Source organism: Phoca vitulina, unplaced genomic scaffold (assembly GCF_004348235.1).
Source record: "Phoca vitulina isolate PV1807 unplaced genomic scaffold, GSC_HSeal_1.0 scaffold8, whole genome shotgun sequence".
NCBI classification, from domain to species: Eukaryota; Metazoa; Chordata; class Mammalia; order Carnivora; family Phocidae; genus Phoca; species Phoca vitulina.
Window position 1 is genome coordinate 51,948,018 of NW_022589711.1, and position 18,492 is coordinate 51,966,509.

At 38.8% G+C, this 18,492-nt stretch overlaps 1 protein-coding gene across 3 annotated transcripts in view; it reads left to right on the top strand.

Annotated features, from left to right (window-relative positions):
* Positions 1 to 18,492, top strand: part of FGF12 (fibroblast growth factor 12) — a 572,489-nt gene that overhangs the window by 336,410 nt on the left and 217,587 nt on the right. For all 3 annotated transcript variants that reach the window (XM_032406908.1, XM_032406907.1, XM_032406906.1), the window contains one exon: positions 17,641 to 17,751. In XM_032406908.1, the coding sequence (XP_032262799.1) occupies positions 17,641 to 17,751 (111 nt within the window). The remainder of the gene's footprint in view (positions 1 to 17,640; positions 17,752 to 18,492) is intronic.

Genomic DNA, 18,492 nt, shown 5'->3' on the forward strand with positions numbered 1-18,492 from the left:
CAGGCAATTGTAATTCTTAATAATGAGACAAGAAAGGGAAGCTGGGGCACCTGGAATGGAAACTACACATCACCCACTTAATTATTAGTGAATATTAATTATTATTGCTTAATGTTGGAACTGATTTAGTGTTCTTACATATTTCTGGCACAGCCTTTATTTTAAATCTTGTTATTAATTTCTGGCAATTTTTTCCCCCAAGCACTGAGCTATAAAAGGTGTCTGTTTTATATTACTGTGATGTTTGAATCTGTTCAAATCTGGGTATTTCATGGTACCCAATGACTAAAACATAATAAAATCTTAAGTCAAAAGTCTTATAATTGCCACCATTATTGCTTTAAAACCATAGAATAAAATATCTAAAAAAGATCTTAAAATCCAACTCCTTTAATATTTTTTCTTTAAGATTTTATTTATTTCGAGAGACACATTGAGAGAGAGAAAGAGAGAGTGCAAGCTGGAGGAGGGGCAGAGGCAGAGGGAGACAGAGAATCTTAAGCAGGCTCCATGCTGAGCGCAGAGCCTGATGTGGGGCTTGATCTTAGGACTCTGAGATCATGACCTGAGACAAAATCAAGAGCTGGATGCTTAACTGACTGAGCCACCTAGGTGCCCCTGCAATTTCTTTAATCTTACATGAGAAAACTGAGGAATGAAGTGAAGTCCGCAAATGGTAGAGCTAGGACTAGAATCTAAACCTCTGACTCCTGGTACAGTGTTCCTTCTGTTAACTTCTGTTGAGAGTATATTGGGGCCAAAGTGTAGTGACTGAAAATTAATATTGTTAAACTGGGTATATAAAGCAGTATCCTTAGGTGTGTGAAATTTAAGACAAATTCACAATTATCTGTGTGTGTGTGTGTGTGTGTGTGTGAAATGTAGCATTCTGAGAAGTAAACAGTTTGTAAGTTTCATTGTTTTGCTGAATATTTCCAAAAGAATTAAAGCTTTTTTAGTGTCCTTGATGTCCTCATAGTTTTTCCTTTTACTGTTGCAGGTATCAGAGTACCAAGGGATATTTTTGACATTTTGCCTAGCTTATTCCCAGAATATATGCTATAATTTGTATTTATTTATATATTTAGTGAATAGCCATACATATATGTGTTTATTACATAGTTATATGAGAGAGGTAGGTATGAATTATTGGTGTTGATAAGAGGTATTTCTGGTTCAGTAGAGTGAGGGGAAAGATTAAAAATAAAACAGGAAGGAGCAAATGAATGTTACTTTTTAAAAATCAGAATGTAAACTTATGCCATTCAGAGAATGTTCTTAGAGGGCTATTTTGCTAAAATGAAAAAAAAAAAAAAGAATCCCTGCTGTATTGCTTCTGGAAATTTTGAATTTAAGTCTACTAAAATTATGCTTATCAATAATCTGGGATTTACCTAGTTTTTAACTGTAAAAATAGTTATGTCCATATCTTTCCATTTGTAGAAAAGTTATTTCAATAGGAGAAAGAATTCTGGTTGAATTTTGATGAATGTGTAGTACCAGAAAATTCATTTTTCCTGCACTGGGGCTCCATTCCTTCACTTGTAAAATAAAGAGGGGGAAGGAGAAGAGCTTCCCCAACTAAGGGGTTGCAGTCTTCTAGGGAAAATGATACCTGTTTATATGTATTATTTTCCTTGAAGCAATTGAATGAATTATTTCAAAAATACTTTTCCTTTAGGATTTGTTTGGGAATATATAATGAGCTCCCCATCGGATGTCAGTCTCCTTACATAGCGTCTGGCCCTGGTAGGCTCTCAGTTCCTGAATGAATGGCTACGTGACACTTAGAAGGGATCAGACAGGTGTGGTCGTGGCTTCATCCATCAAAGTGTTTCTTGTTTTTGTCCTATTTGATTGCACAGTTCTAACCACGATGATGGTTTTCAATATGAGACAGTTTTAATGTTACCCCTATAATGTACAATGTGTTAAAGACAAGAGGCATAAAAAACATTGATGTTGAAGTGATAAGAGTTTGACTCTTATAGTCTGAGCTGTTACAGGACTCTTCCTGCTTAAAAATAGGTGGATCTATGGAGCACTGGGTGTTATACGCAAACAATGAATCATGGAACACTACATCAAAAACTAATGATGTAATGTATGGTGATTAACGTAACATAATAAAAAAAATAGGTGGATCTGCTAGAGAGAATAAAACAACAACAGCAAAAATTAAAATGCATAGTTGAGCTCAAGACCAAAGATGGGAACTCCTCAGGGGCCAGAAATGACGACAGAATTTATATTCATAGAGAAGAGCAGGAACTGATTTCATGTGCTTCAAGGGAGGATGATCAGAGCCAGGCATGGGCATCCGTAGTTGGGTGTTGGGTTTCGCCCTCCTGTCAGCAGGAGATGAGCCCTAGGGCTGCATTAGGCAGAAAGGGACCTTTGACAGAGACCCTGCTCCTTCTGAGAAATGGGGAATTAGAAATACTTCCATCTGGCACGGAAAACTGACAGGAGCCCATCTAAGGAAGGTAATAGGTGGAAAGTATTGCCTGTAAGAAATGAAAAACCTAAACCTGGACCACTTCCTGGATGAGGTCCAGTATCAAATTATAAAATACTAACAGTATCTACTTGTTAAGCCGGAATCCCAATCTGAGAAGTTAACAAAAAAACTTCTCTGAAGTTGGGGAAATCCACAAAATGTCGTGAGTGGCCAGTGTAAACCCTTCCTGATGGCTTTACAATCCAAGGCAACACAAAACAACTACCTCTGAAGAAAATCTCATCGTCCAATAATAGAAACCACACAAGGATACAACACAACAAACTGAAGAATTAATACCCCTAAATTCTAAATACTAGATCAATCTGAAATACATTTAAAAATAAGAATATTTTAAATGTTTAATCATTAAAAGAAGCAGAAACAAGAGGCAGGTACAAGCAATATGGAAAAAAAAGATTTAAAACATCTAAGAATCATTATATCATAATTATAATATTAAGAAAGAAACAAATGTTGTGGCAAAGACAGAAATGTTTACATTTTACAGAGGGAAGGAGGGATTGAAAATGCAATGGTGAGCAAAACAGATGGTAAATGTGTTGGTGTAAATAATACGTCATGATTGACAGAGATCCTATGACAAGCCTTTCATGAGCTTAAAAAGAAGTTAGAACAACTGGACAGTGAGAGGAATGAGTTTTAAGGTTGCTCGCATTATTTGGTAAGAGCTTAGTGATAACAGTTATCCTTGGATTTTGCTAAATTACAAATTTACGTTTATTTATATTTAAGAGTATTTATATTTAAGAGTATTTATATTTAAGAGTAACCACTAAAATAATAGAAATAGAACTACAATTTCCAAGTCAAGATAAGAGGAAAAACTGGAGGGAGAATAAAGAAAATGGAATCAATCCAATTGAAAGAACATGAGGATAAGTAAAGAAATAAAAGAAATGCAAAATAAATAGAAAACACAAACTAAGACGATAGAAATAAAAACAACAAAGTCAGAAATTACAGTGAATGCAAAATAATTATAGTCATTTATTAAAGGACTTATAGATCAGATGAAAATTCAAAATCCAAATATATAATATTAGTATAATGCTGAATGATATCATCAGATTGCTGGATGGTAGGTATGTTCAACATGATACTTTTTATGTAAAAATATATGATACACAAAATAGCACTATGTATTTTTGTGGATACAAAGGGAGGAAGTAAAGGGACAGAAAATAAGAACAAGAAGGCTACATACTGAATGCAGAAATATGGTTGGGTCTGGCTAGGAAAATAATGGAATGGAATTAAGGGGGATGACCACAATATTTTAATTGTGTAAAAAATTTGAAGCAGTTATAGAAAATGTGAGTATTTGTTAAATGCGGGTGGTGAGTTCATGTATGTTTGAGGGGCAGGAGGGCATGAAAGCCTGTGCTATGGGTTCTGGAGCCGGACTTTCTGGCCTCCAATCCTCAAAGCCCTTCTATTTATGAAATGTAGGAACCTGGACATTTACTTCACTTCTTTGTGTCTTAATCTCATCACCTGCAAAATGAGAAAGCAAAATAAGACCTCCTAGAACTATAATAAAGACAGTATGAGTAAATACTATGCATAGAAATCATTCAATAGTCTCTGATACATAGTTCTGAGGGCTGTTGTTAGCTCTATGTTTTTCACATGTTTGAAATATTTTGTGTTAAAAAAGAGAATTCAAAGAAATGAAAGAGTTAAGGAGTATGTAAAATTATATAAATCTGCAAATTGTAATCAAGATAATATTTACCTTAAAAGCTTAAATTGAAAACACTGATCAAAATTCTTATACGGCACACCAAGAAGTTTTTAAGGCCTCAACATCAAAGTTAAAAGAGAAAATCTCATGAACATTCTATCTAATCTGTTTTCCCATTTATAACAATAAAGATGATCCACATGCAGAATGGGTTTTGTGTGGATACATACTTGCAACGAGTGCTCTCTTATCTTTTCACTGAGAAACAAAACACAGAGATTCTTTTTTGGTGGGGAGGGGCAAAGGGAGAGGAAGAAAAAGAATCTTAAGCAGCTCTACGCCCAGTGCGGAGCCCTACGTGGGGCTCGATCTCACAACCCTGAGATCGTGACCTGAGCCAAAAACAAGAGTTGGATGCTTAATCGACTGAGCCACCCAGCTCCCCCCAAAACACAAAGATTTCTATAATTAAACTATTTTTTAATATAACAAAGTGCAAAGTTTAAAACAACAAATAAAAAAAGATTTTTTTTCTATTTTTGGTTCTGTAACACGTAGATATAATGTAATATATATTTTAATGTGTAGTTATTTTCCCAAACATACATATGACAATTTAAAATTTCATTTGTTGACAAATCATATCTTTTGTTACTAGGATGTGTCAGTTATAAATGGCAAACTGTTGATTTTTTTTAAATAAGTTATGGGTGGTAAAGTCAAGCTGGCCTCTTCCGCAGTGTTTGGGAGAATCATTAGCTAGGGTTAGATCAATCCCTGTGCACTGAACCCTGACATATGCTTCTTGGAATTGGCTGTGAGAGAAGCAGGCTGTGTGTGTGTGTGTGTGTGTGTGTGTGTGTGTGTGTGTGAGATTATGTGTGTGTGTACACTAGTGTCTGGAATTAGAGTGATCACCCTTGAGAGTATCGTCTGAGCTCTCTTGTCTGAAAACACTGGTTCATGTATTTGTCCATGGAATTTTTCATCTATGTGTCTATGATGGTCTCCCATTATTTCTCACAGTGGAAGTTCCTTGCACTTCTGCTTCAGTTGCTTGCAACTTGTCACTGAGAACATCCCAAAGTGAATTTGGGGTATCGCATACAATCCATATTTACATCACAAGTGTACTATCTGCATTTGATAAGTATTTCTACTTCTCTTTTGTGTATTCTAATATCAGGTAATAAGTTAATTGCATTGTTATAGTTTGTGTAGATTATATTTTTAAATGGAATTTTAATAATCTTTATTAGTATACAGTGGTGATATGTATAATCTATTAAAAAATACTTTCCCCATTTTCAACTGAACTAATTGGAAATAGCTTGTAAGTATCTATTTCTACTTATGAGTCCCTTAGGTGTCCAGGATCCTAGACTTGCAGCTACTGAACTGTCAGATACTGTCATTTTAGAGATAAAACCTGAAATCCAGAGATAGGAAACCAGTTCATGGAACAAATATGTGTTTTGTTCCTATGCCGTGTTAGTGGGTACTGTGTTATGAATAGGTATATTGTGATGGATAAAACCCACATGGCCTCACCCTCATGCCATAGTCTTCTGCAGTTTTCCAGAGGGGGGAATAGATATTAAGCAAATAAAATATATTCTAATTACAAATTGAGATAAGTGTCATGAAGGGGGAAAACAGTGTGTGCTGACAAAGAATATGAATATGAATATGGAAATGAATATGATTTAGATTTAGATTGGGATCCTAGGCAAGACCTCTGCGAAGTGATACTAAAGCTGAGACTTGAAGAAATCAATCCAGGCAGAGGGAATTGCATGTGCAAAGATCCTTAGGCCTGAAGAAAAGAAGGCGTGTGTGCCTAGAGCTTAGTGAGCCAGGAAGAGAGTAAATTGAGATGATGATGGAACGGTAGGCAGGAGCCAGATGGTGCATAGCTCTCCAGGCCACGCGGAGGGTTTGGCGTTTTATTGTAAATGAAATGGGAAGCTATTAAAGGGTTTAAGTAGGAGAGTGACAAGCTCCAATTCATATTGTAAAATATAACCTCCACTGTAGTGTGGTTTGGAAGGGAAAATGAGTAAGAGTGTCAGTGAGGAATCTAGCCAGAAGCTGCTCAGGGCCTGGACGAGGTGGTGGCTTTGGGGATGGAGAGGAGGAAACAGTTGGGATCAGACCCCTGTTGTCTGGATCCCCCCGGCCCATGCTTCCCACTACACCACCCTGCCAGGCCTGAACTAGCCACTGAGTTGAAGCTGATTAATGTGCTCTTGGAGTGCTAAACGGCTCTTCTGCAGAAGGTATTATTACCTCTTCAACTCACTCTGGTTGACTCTGCAAGTTTTTCTTCGTGGATGTTGTAAAAAAAAGATGGTAGACAAAGATCACGTTTTATAACAATAGCATTTTACCTGCAGGTAATTTAGATTTGTGGTGTATGAGGGAATTTCCCAGGCTTGCCAACCTGGATGAACAGATCTCCCTTGAGATACAGGACAGTTTTAGGACAGGTCCAACCTTGTGCAGCTCCTCTGATGTCAGGAAACTGTCATGCCTATTCTATTCCAAATAATGTGTCCTGTTCAGTTATTTCTGGTGCCAGAAGATGTCCATGTGAAAAAGAGGCCCTAAGACTGTAACTGAGAATATTTTTCTATGCCAAGTGAGGATGCTTTCATTACACAAGACTTCTGTATGCATAGAAATGTTTACACTCTCTTCCCCCCACCCCCCACCTTTTTTTATACCAAGAGGCCAAGAGTCGTGTGTTCAGCTCCAGTTGAGTCTTGTTTATTCCTGGTCCTTTGCTCCATAGATTTCTACTGTTTTCGTGGGCTGATTACAGTTAAGGAAGAAAAGAGAAGTATCAGCATGTTAGACTTCTTAAAGAGACAACTGATGATTAGCAATGGAAAGTGTAACGAGGACAGGGATCTGGCTTCAGCACATTTATTCCTATCTGATTTAGAGCAAGTGACTTAACCTCTGCAAACCTCCATTTCCTGATCTATAAAAAGATGCCCAATTATAATGCCTGCCTTAAGTTATTTCTATGAGAATTTAGAGAGATAATCCACACCGAGTGCCTGGTATGTGGTAAACGTTCAGCAACTGTTATCTGTGAATAAAACTCAGGAGAATTTGCTCGTTGCTGCTACTTATCCTAACCATGGGTCTTCCTATCAACTTTAATTCCATCTGCGAGTTAAGCCTACCATACAAGCACCTACTTCCTGGTCACATAGCACACTGTAATGTGTATTCTTTTTTTTTTTTTTTAAGATTTTATGTATTTATTTGAGAGAGAGAGACACAGCGAGAGAGGGAACACAGGCAGGGTGAGTGGGAGAGGGAGAAGCAAGCTTCCCACTGAGCAGGGAGCCCGATGCGGGGCTCCATCCCAGGACCCTGGGATCATGACCTGAGCCAAAGGCAGATGCTTAACGACTGAGCCACTCAGGTGCCCCAGTAATGTGTATCCTTAATTCCTTAGAACAACCTTCAGAAGCAATTCCTAGTCATTCAAACAATTTCACAAGAGGCAAAGTACGCCTATGCACAAAGAAATTAAATCGCTTTCTAGATACCATACAACTAGCGAGGGACAAGGCCAGAATACCTCTGGGAGGGTGAAAAATGGTTTTCATTTGAAGGGGCACAGCACAGATCATCATAGCACTTTAAAGAGCCCGGACTCCAGGGATTAGAAGATGTTTTGCCACAAGGTTTTCCCCTCTTCTGTTGTTCTGCTTCTTTATCTGTCCAGTGAACCTTGACTTAAATCATCCCAAATGGCTACTCTGGTTCTAAAATCTTAAGATTCTAGGAGAGCCTTCATGTTTGAAATATCTTGTGGTCTGCATCCTCCAGAGCTCATTGGTGAGCTGCCTAGAAGGCAGTGTTCATTCCAGGTCTTCTTTCCTGGGTGATAATCTGAGAGAGACCCTAGAGTTATGACTCTGAGGTTAACCAGAATCAAACTTCCTTTCATGAATGCAAGGCCTTAGAATGGCCAATAAATAAGTTGGCTTCATGGGAATGTTCACAGGAAGCTTTCTTCACCCTCACATTCCATGATATTCTACACTCAAACAGGGCTTTCTTAGGAGACTATGATAGACTTGGATTTGGGGATGGAGAGGTCATGCTTTTTTCTAGAACTTAAGGGAGTCTACACATGCTGCCATCCACCAAGCACCACCAAGCGTCATCAGTCCTGAGGCTAACGCCTTCTCTCTACCCTTACTGCCACAGCCTGCCTGACACCCTTATTCTATGGGACGGCTCCCAGAGTGGCTTCCATGACCACAGTACACCACTCCAACCCATCCTTCTCTATCATTCTCCACTTTGGCTTTCCAATGGCCCTCATATGTTTCCCCACACTTACAGTCTTTCAGTGTTTTCCCATTGCTCAATACACTGTTGCCTAATGCTTCTCCTGCCTGAAGTGGATGGAGCAGGACCAGCTTCTGGCCTGTGGAAAGAAGCTGTTTTAGTTTCTGCTTCTGTTTAGTATTGGTCTCTTTCAAATTTCAACTTCTATTTATAATAGACACATAATTTACAGAGTAGTACATACATGTAATTTATAAATTACATATATGGGGGGGCTGTAGATTTGAATGTTTTCACAGATAAGGATGCCTAGTAAAAAGAGTTTGGAGGTCATTGGTTTGAAGAATAAAGTAAAACTTACTAACTTTGCTTAAGGAACCTCAGGTGTCCTGGACCCACATTTTTCTTCTGCTGTCACCTCCAGCCACTGCGTGTGCTTCTTTATTTCCCTGTACCCTGTACCTGTCTGCTCGCTGGAATCCCTGAGCATGCTAGGCTGGGCCATTGTTCCTGCTGATGCTGCTTAAAGCCAAGTCCCCCTGCCTATTCAAGTGTAAATCTAAAATGTTGCTTCCTTTTCGAAGAAGCCTTTCTTAACGTACCTTTTGTCCCAGAATCCACCATCCCAGGTAAAATTAGCATCCCTTCTCTGTGATCCCGTGGCATTTTGCTTGTCCCTCTGTGACAGCACTTTTCATGTTCATTGCTATAATGTTTAGTTGTGTATGTGTCTCTTTGAGGAGGCTGTGTGTGCCTTCAAGGCAGGAAGTACACCTTACTCGTCTTTGTACCCAGCACCTTGTGCATGTCGGAAGTCAATAAATGGTGTTTGAGTTATTTTAAATTTTCATGAGCATCTTATAGAGGAGAATCTGGGAGGGAGGGGGCTTATAGTATGAGGAATAAAATTGGCTTTGTACCAAATTCCCATCCCTGTTGGCATTTAAATCCTAGCTCAATTTCCCTGCCCTGCTTCTTCTGCCTTCCCTAGCTCGGACTGCTTCAATGAAGAGCATACTCTGGACAAGCGTGCCCTTTCTTTCCATTTATCTTTGAGGTGGCATGAAGGTTAAGGATTGCCCGTTTCAAGGTCACTTGATTCCTGTAGAAGTGCAAGGCATCTCAGGGCTTTGGAGATTGTGCAGTTTATGGAGGACGCCGCTGTGCTTGTCAGACTGTGTTCAGTGTGCAGGGACTGAGACTGAGAAAGGGAAGAAACAGACTGAAGGCTGGAGGCGTCATATGATAAGACTGTAAACAGCTTCCTTACAAATCAGGAGCTCCTCTGAAAGTCATAGATGACAATGAAAAAACCCAGATATGACTTATCTCCTTCTTTCTTTCAACATATGAACACTCCTCACCTACTCTGTGCCTGGCACTGTGTTAGGTGCTGTGACAGAGTGATGAATAATTCAAGGTCCCTGCCCTCCCAAGGACCTCATAGTTTAGCAGCAGAGACAGAAGACAGGGTAAGCTAGCAGCTGTAACAGTGTGGGGAGTCCTCTCCTAACCTGTGCACAAGGTAGCTCTGCAGAGGGAGTGATTAATTTTGCTTCAGGGTGTCAGGGAAGGCCCTCAGAAGAAGGCTGAGCCCAGAAAACTCAGGAGGAGTTCTGGGCAGAAGTGGAAGGGCAGGGGTTGTGCATTTCAGGCAGAGGGAACTGAAACAACACAAGGGTCTAGATCAAGGGTTGGTGAACTTTCTCTGTAAGGGGCCTGTTAGTAAATAGTTTAGGATTTGCAGGCTGTAGAGTCTTAGTTTCAACCACTTATCTCTGTCGTTGTAGCAGGAAAGTAGCCATAGACAAATGTGTGAATGAATGGGCATGGCTCTGTTCCAATAAAACTTTATTTACACAATTGGCGGTGACGGGGCTGTAGTTTGCCAACTCCTGGTCTAGAGAAAGGATCTTTAGAGAACCTTTAATCTGATGGTTCCTAATCTTTTCAAGAATTAGGATTACTTGGCACTTGCTCTCTCCGATGCCTAGAAGGCTCCTCTTAGCGCTCTTCTAGATATCCCCGATGGCTTGCTGCTTCTATTCATTCCGGTCTCTGGGTCACCCTCCTTTTTAACTACTGTGTCCACAATAGCACACACACCTCCTGTCCACTCCATCACTTTTCATTGCTTTCATTTTCAATACAGCACCTACACTAAAACTCTACTTTATATTGTTTTTCTATTTTCCTATTGGAATGTAAGCTTTGTGTCTTATTCTCTGTTAAAATTAGTGGTGTGCTGGAGCCCTTTTTCCTCATCTTTTCCCAGCTCTAGCTCTGCATTCAGTGATGTTACATGGTAGTGTCAAATCAGCCGTGGTGGGAATATTTACACAGTGGAAATCAGCCCCATGGGAATCAGGTTTGGGACAATTTTTTGTTTTTGTTTTGTTTTTTTTTCACAAGCCAGTTTGTTAGCAAATCACTAGTTATCCCCTCTGCCTAGAATAATAACCTCCACAAAGCCCAGTGGTCAATGAATACTTGTTTTTTGAATGAAATGTGCTATTAGTATCTGTTGACTGAGAAAATAGATATGCATTTACACATACAGAGTCCTTTGCAATTATTATTGCTACACAGGGAGTTCATTGCTGTCAGGTAGGTAACTGCTCATGGTATGTCTGTCACCTGCGTGTGACCCATTCGGAGACTGAGGACTTGGGTCAGGACGACACTCCCTTTACCCCTCAGGGCAGATTTTGGTGGCCATGATGACACATCTCCAGTCTTCTGCGCTCAGTTCTGCAAGGTGCTCTTTTTCCTGTGTCCACTGCAGTCTGCTGAGTGAAGGCGGGGCCTCTGTCCTGCATCACTTTTACTAAACAGTATGTATTTTTAATGAATTCCTCTCACTCAGTGTGCTTGTAATTTCTGCAGTGTGTTCCAAAGCCCAGATAAGTTCTGTCCTCTTTCAAATGTCTTATTGTACCCCATTTCTGATTTGTCTGGGGCTTTGATTTATGGTATGTAAACATGCCCTCGTCTATACCCTTTAGCTGTGATTTGGTCAGAAATGTATCTGTTTATGAACACTCTCCAACCCTAATAGTCTACTTTTGAAATCTGCAGCCGTGTGACGTCCCAGAAGCACTTGACAAGAATCACATTTAACAGCTGCTTCAATCTTCGTTCATTTAAGTGGCAACATTAAACCTTAATACTGAGGCTCCCTTTCCAAACCCACAGAGACTGATTAGAAAACCCCGTCAAATTACTCCCACAATCCATGTTGAACATTTACAAAGAGCTGCATTTTCATGATGACTGGTAAACCGTCTTTTTAATTCCCTGTCCTAAGCACACACGAAGATAAAGAGGAGCAAACTTGTATTTAGAGGGCCATCTGGCTGATCCCAAAGCTTTCCAGGGCATCAAGGCTGGGGAGGACCTTGCATTGTCATGCAGACTGCCTTAGCTTTTGCAGACCTCCCTGTCCTTCACAGCTGCTCTGATGTGGAGTTTTTCCTGCTTCTCCCTGTTTGCGTCTGTCCATGATAGAAAACTCACTCTTTCTTTAGGCAGCCTGTTCTCTCTTTGAATCCAGTTCATATAAAATTCTTTTTCACCTGTCCCCCTGTAACTTTCACCCATTGGCCCTAGTTCTAGCCCTATGGAGCCACTCAGAACAAATTGGCTTCTTACTTCTGTCTGCTGTTAAGAAAGTGAGGGCAGCTCTCACGTCCCCGGAGTCCTCGCTTCTCCAGGCTACATATTGACTGTTCATTCAGCCATTCGTCACATGGCAGTCCTCTGCGCCCTCCTGATTTGGCTCCCTTTCTTCCGGCCTGTGCGAGTTTTGCCAGTGTCTTTCTGAAAGTGACTGAACAGTGTGGAGAGTAGCTAGGACCACAGACTCTTAAGTTAAATCTGCCTCTTCATTTACTAGTTCTGTAACTTTGGGTAAGTGAGGTAGCTTTGCTGAATCTCCATAATCCCATCTGGAAAATGAGAAAAAAGTACCTTACACATTCAGTTATTGTGAGTATTAAATAAAACTATAGTAAAATCATCAGGGGAATGCCTGGTACAAAGTAGATGTGTTCGAAATACAGCCATCATCATTGTAATAAATACTATTAATTATCTGGATATGGCTTCCATAACAAAGTTTGGATCACTGTTATGTTTTTCATTTTAATTAATGAATTAATTAGTATTTTTCATTTTAGTTTGGTGTTTACATGAGGCACTTTATCTGTAACTTTGAGTGCAAATGTTGAATAGGCAGGCCCTAGATAAATACAATCTAATTGTAGTATCAAAGATATTTATTGTGTGTATATATATGTGTATATATGTACTTCTTGCACAGTTTCCTATAACCCCTTTTCTTTATCGTCCCCATACTCTAATAAATGATAACACAACTCAGTGCTCTCCCTCCTCGCTTCTCTACCTTCTTGTCCCCCAAACCCCTAGCTTGCCCAAGATATGGATTATGTCTTAGTTGCTCTTTGAAAGGAAAGGATGATGATCATCCAGTGTATAGGAGAGGCGTTCTCGTCCTAAATCAACTATGTGTTAGCTCGATGACCTTAGACAAGACACTTTCCCTCTGAGCTTCAGCTTTTTTTTTTTTTTATCTTTGACATTGATGAAGGAGGGTATTTTATCTTCTGCCATCCAGTGGTCATCCTGAGATGTATGATCAGGCCCCCATCATTCCAGCCTGCTCTGGGTTTCCAGGACACACCTAGGTAACTGTTCCCCTGCACTACATGTTAAACCAGCAGGAGTGTCTAGAGAGCTCTTCCAGGTCCCAGCTCTCCTGAGGGGCCTTGAATTGAAACCGCTGTGGAAATCGCCATGTCATCCTGAAGGGAAGCAGTGTTGAGCCGGAGTTCCTATCCTTTACCTACTTTCTCCCCCAACCTCTTTGAGAATTAAATTCCTAACTTGCTTTGTGGCTGTAATTATCACTAAACTTCTTATTTTAGAATGGTTTTAAATTTAGAGAAAAGTGAAGCCAGTACAAAGAGTTCCCATATAAACTACACCCAGATTTCCATATTAACATCTTACATTGGTTTGGTATATTTATGAAAATTAACAAATTAGTATTGATACATCATGATTAACTAAAGTCTATAATTTATTCAGATTTCCTTAGTTTTAACCTACTATTCATTTTTGGTCCCAGGATCCCATTTAGAATATCACATTTCATTTAGTTGTCATGTCTCTTTAGACTCCTCTTGGCTGTGTCATTTTCTTAGACTTTTTTTGTTTTTGATGACCTTGACAATTTAAGTGTTCCTAGTCAGCTATTTTGTAGAATGTCCTTTAGTTGGTGTTTGTCTAGTGTTTTTCTCATGATCAGACTGGGGTTATGAGTTTTGGAGATGATCACGGAGGTAAAGTGCCATTCTCATCACATCATATCAAGGGTACATATTATCAGCATGATTTATGACTGTTGATAGTAACCTTGATCACCTTGCTGAGGTAGTGTTTTTTTTGTCAGGTTTCTCTGCTGTAAAATTACTCCATCCCCTCCCCCTTTTCCTATTGTACTTTTTGGAAGAATGTCACTATGCACGACCAATGGAAGTTTATTTCCTGTTCACCTGTCCAAAATGGGTATTTCTGATGGCTGTTGTCTTTTTTCTATCAGTTATTCAGAGGTCCGGCATTCTTCTATTTTGTTGACATCCCTAGGGCTTTGTCATCTAAATCCAGCCAGCATTAAGAGAATGTTTGCTTTTAAAAGCCTCGGCCTGAAAATGGCACACATCACTTCCACTTACATTCCATATGACACTCATTCATCTGCCAAACCTAACTGCAAGGGAGGCTAGGACATATGGTCTAGCTGGGTGCCCAGGAAAAAGAGGAAATGGATTTGGGAGAAAAGCTAGCAGCATTTGCCACACCATTTTAGAGTACAAAGATGACTAACCAAACCCCTGCTACCTCACCATCTAATAATATAGCCATCATTTCATTAAAAAAAAAATAATAATAGAAGAACATTATCTTAGAATCAAGTAGAATCATATAAATTAGAAAATATCCATTGTTTATCTGTCTGGAATGCCCTTTGTTTTTGTTTTGTTTTTATTTTTGGCTTTGTTTTGTTTTGTTTTTGCCTATTAAAATGCCACTTACTCTTCCAAGTGATGGATGAGGTGCCTTCACCCAACTTTGAGACAGAATTAGTCCCTTACTCCTTGGTGCCATCATGCCACTCTGCATCTATCCCTTATTTAACACCTACCCCACACTGGTATTATATATAAATATGTTTCACGCATTAGACTGGGTGCTCCATGAGGACAGCACAGGAATTATTCATCTCTTAGATCCCCAAGTGTTGTCTGACAAATAAAAAGCATATTTGTTGAGTGCCTCGAGGATTTTAGATGTACCAAAAAGTGGTCTCATTTTTTTAACCCCTTTCTTTAAAATACAACAAAACATGTCCTCTCCATGCCCCATTAGAAAAATGATCCACACTTAGATAGCCAAGCCTTCGTGGAGGAGATGGTCTTGAGCTGAGCCCAGAAAGGTTGGTAGGGTTTGATAGATGGTAATCAGGGTATAGGCAGGCCTGGCTTTCTATGACACATCCTAGGTTCAGGGCATTTGTTCAATAGATGGTCATGTCTCCTTTGAAACATCTAGAGTGCAAGGCATTTGCTTTCATAGATCATCACATAATTAAAACTCAGACTCCAGGCTTGTTCTGGCACTACTTTTGGGCAGTCAGGGATGGTATAAAAGCCTGATGCTCATTATCTTGAATAGGATTTACCAACCTGAATTCCCAGGGTGCCAACAGGGGGATAGCTTCCCCATAGCAAAAGAAGTGTTTAATTACAGCTACAGAAAGAGGAGCATGAAAAAAACAAACTTTTGCTGGCATTAGTGACTCAGCTGCCATGCATCTCATTACCGACCAAAACATGACCTCTTTAAGTGACCTTATCAAGCTTATTAGAAATAAAATATCAAATATAAGACAGTTGTCCCTTTCTCCTATCTTTTTCTATCCTCTACTCTTAGCCCACTGTTTACTTTAATGACTGACAAGCTTAATTAATATTTCACTAAAACAGAAATCAGAAGACGTTTGATTTTCATCATTAAAAAACAGACCTTAATTAGGATTTATATTCTTATGGATTTCAAATCACACTATCACCTATATTTATTCATTGAAATTCTCAATGGTTATAGTTAGCATAGGAATTATTTTTCCCTTTATATAGGTATGACAACTGAGCCTTAAATGTAAAATGACTTCCTCAAGACCACATGGCAATTGTGGTTCAAAGCTGGGTCTTCTGGCTGCATACATAGAATTGAGTGTGCCATATTAGCACCTGTCTGTCAATCAGCCTCATGGCAGAGGCACACATGTTCTTTTTATTTCCCTTGATTATAAAAGTGATCTGCAATTATGATAGCTAAGCTTTCTTGGAGGAGGTGCTCTTGAGTTGAGCCTAGAAAGGTTGGTAGGTAGGGTTTAATAGATGGTAATAGCGGTCCAGGATATTATTTTACAGTGATCTTAGCTAGCTATGTGTTCTTCCAACATGTCCCTAGTATGTCAGACTGGGTGAGCCCATGGAGGCAACACACTGAACATGAAGCCATTCCTTGATTTCTGCCACCACCCAGGGCAGAGGATTCTAATGTACTCCAGGTCAATAGATACTTATAGAAGGGATCTAAAGATATTTCATTTTAACTTCCAGATGATATTGATAATTGGAAATTAGGGCCCACAAAGTAAATAAATTGAATTTATTTAACACACGTATATAACATATAGTTATCAATCACAATGCCTAATTCCCAGTTCAGTTCTTTTTTTTTCATAACCCTGCTTCCTTATTCCCAATTTTCTTGGCATCTTTTCTGCTCCTTAGGATTGCTCTGAAGAAGACATGTTTATATAGGCATTGCCTCATATTCCTGAATATATGTGATCAAGTCGTATGTGAAAAAGTTTAACCACAGACATACGCTGTAGAGAGCAGGTCCATTTCCCAGAGAGTTAAGTGCACTGAATCCTTAACTAGAATTCTTATTTGGAATTAAACATCAATAAATATGTTTTGTTTAACACACTATACCTAGCATATTGCTTGACAAAAAAGAGATTCGGAGTAAATATTGGTTGAATAAATGGGGGAAGGAATGAAATTGACTATCAGTTGAAATTCGGTGACCGTCCTTTTGAGGATAGTATGTTGTTACCTCAGGGATGCATTAGACTGGTCTAAGTTTTGCCCAGTACTGAAGTAGAGACAGAGATGGTAGTGATGTTGTAGAAAATGAATTGTTGGCAGCCAGCACCACAATGAGAAAGCTTTAAATATTTATGTTAGCTGATATATAGAAATCCAAATGTGGTATACAAAGTTCAGCTTGATAGTATTAATGTGTAGGGAGTTTTCAAAAGCTGAGGACCACTCCTGGTATGAAATACTTAGAGAAATATGCATGGATTTATTTGTTTGTTTGTTTTTGTACTGGAAAAATGACTTTTGAAGTGTTGGGGCTCCTCTTTGGTGAGGTATTTATTGAAGGTGAAATCTGTTTTCACATACATCTCATGACCATGGGGGTTTTGCTTTTTTCCTGTGGTTCTCATACAAGCCATTCTTTCTTTCTGGCTGAACTTGACCAGCATTTCAAAACCCAGAAGTTTCTGATGGATAGTTGACATTGAGCCCACATAGAAGTCTTCCAGGGCCTAATTTTGACTGTTGGAAGCTTAGGAATTATAGTGGCAGTTTGGTCTAAATAGTGATTCTGGAATGGAACCATAAGCTTGGTGGCATCTTGCAGTCAGACACTAGATGCATGAGGGAGAGAAATAATTCACGTTTTTAGTATTCTTCTGTATTTTCCTAATCATAATTAGTTTTTGTCTACTTATATTTGGTTTACTGCTGTATAGTATTATGGCTCTGCCTCTAGAAGGAAAAAGAAGAGTAAAGATATGTTACTGAAATGCCCCCTTTCCAAATGTTTATTTCAATATTTAAGACTTTGGCATTTGTGAGTTTACTTAGAGAATTTTTGGACAATTTGCAAGTGCGTATTTTTATAAACAAAATAAGAATTTGAATAATCATTTCATTTTGTTTTGCAGAACCCCAGCTGAAAGGAATTGTGACAAGGTTATTCAGCCAGCAGGGATATTTCCTGCAGATGCACCCAGATGGTACCATTGACGGGACCAAGGACGAAAATAGTGACTACAGTAAGGATCATTAGCTTCTTGAAATCCCATTATGATCAAATGTATGGCCCAATGTATCTTGGACTTAAGGTGTGGCCAGGCTGCCTTTTGAACTGTTTAATTGCTAATAAGCTGGTGTCTTGTCTTTTATCCTTTTTGCTATGATTCCCCATAGTAAAGAGACAGTTGGGAGGTTACATACTAAATGAGAAGGTAGGAGGCTTGAAGGAGTTCCAGATAGTCAATGGATAAGAATATCCTCCCACTCCAGGGTTTGTAGTCAGTATGGTGATAAGTATTTGTAGGAACAAGGCAGACCTTCCAGCACAAGATGGTGTTTTAATCCTAGAACCAAATAGTAAACATGTTATAGTAATTCTTGGAACATCATTTCTGGCAGACCAAAATTACTTCTTAAGGTAAACATTGAATACATACATATGTCTATTACATATGATTTCATTTTGATTGAGGACAAAATTATTGATTTTAAAAGGAAAATATATTTTTTTCTTTTATATTGATTTAAAAAGAAAAATAGTATGGTAATGTTTTGGTAATAACAGGATAATAAAAACCAGTAGACCTGAAATTTTGCTTGTAAGTTTTTTAAATAAAATGCCAGATATTCAAAGTTTGTTAATAATATCCCTGGAATTAGTTTTTAACTAACTTAAGTATAGAGTTGACATGTTTAATAACTAAGCAAAATCATCAAGGTATGACAAAGTATATTTGCATTTCAGAAGAATTTTGAATATA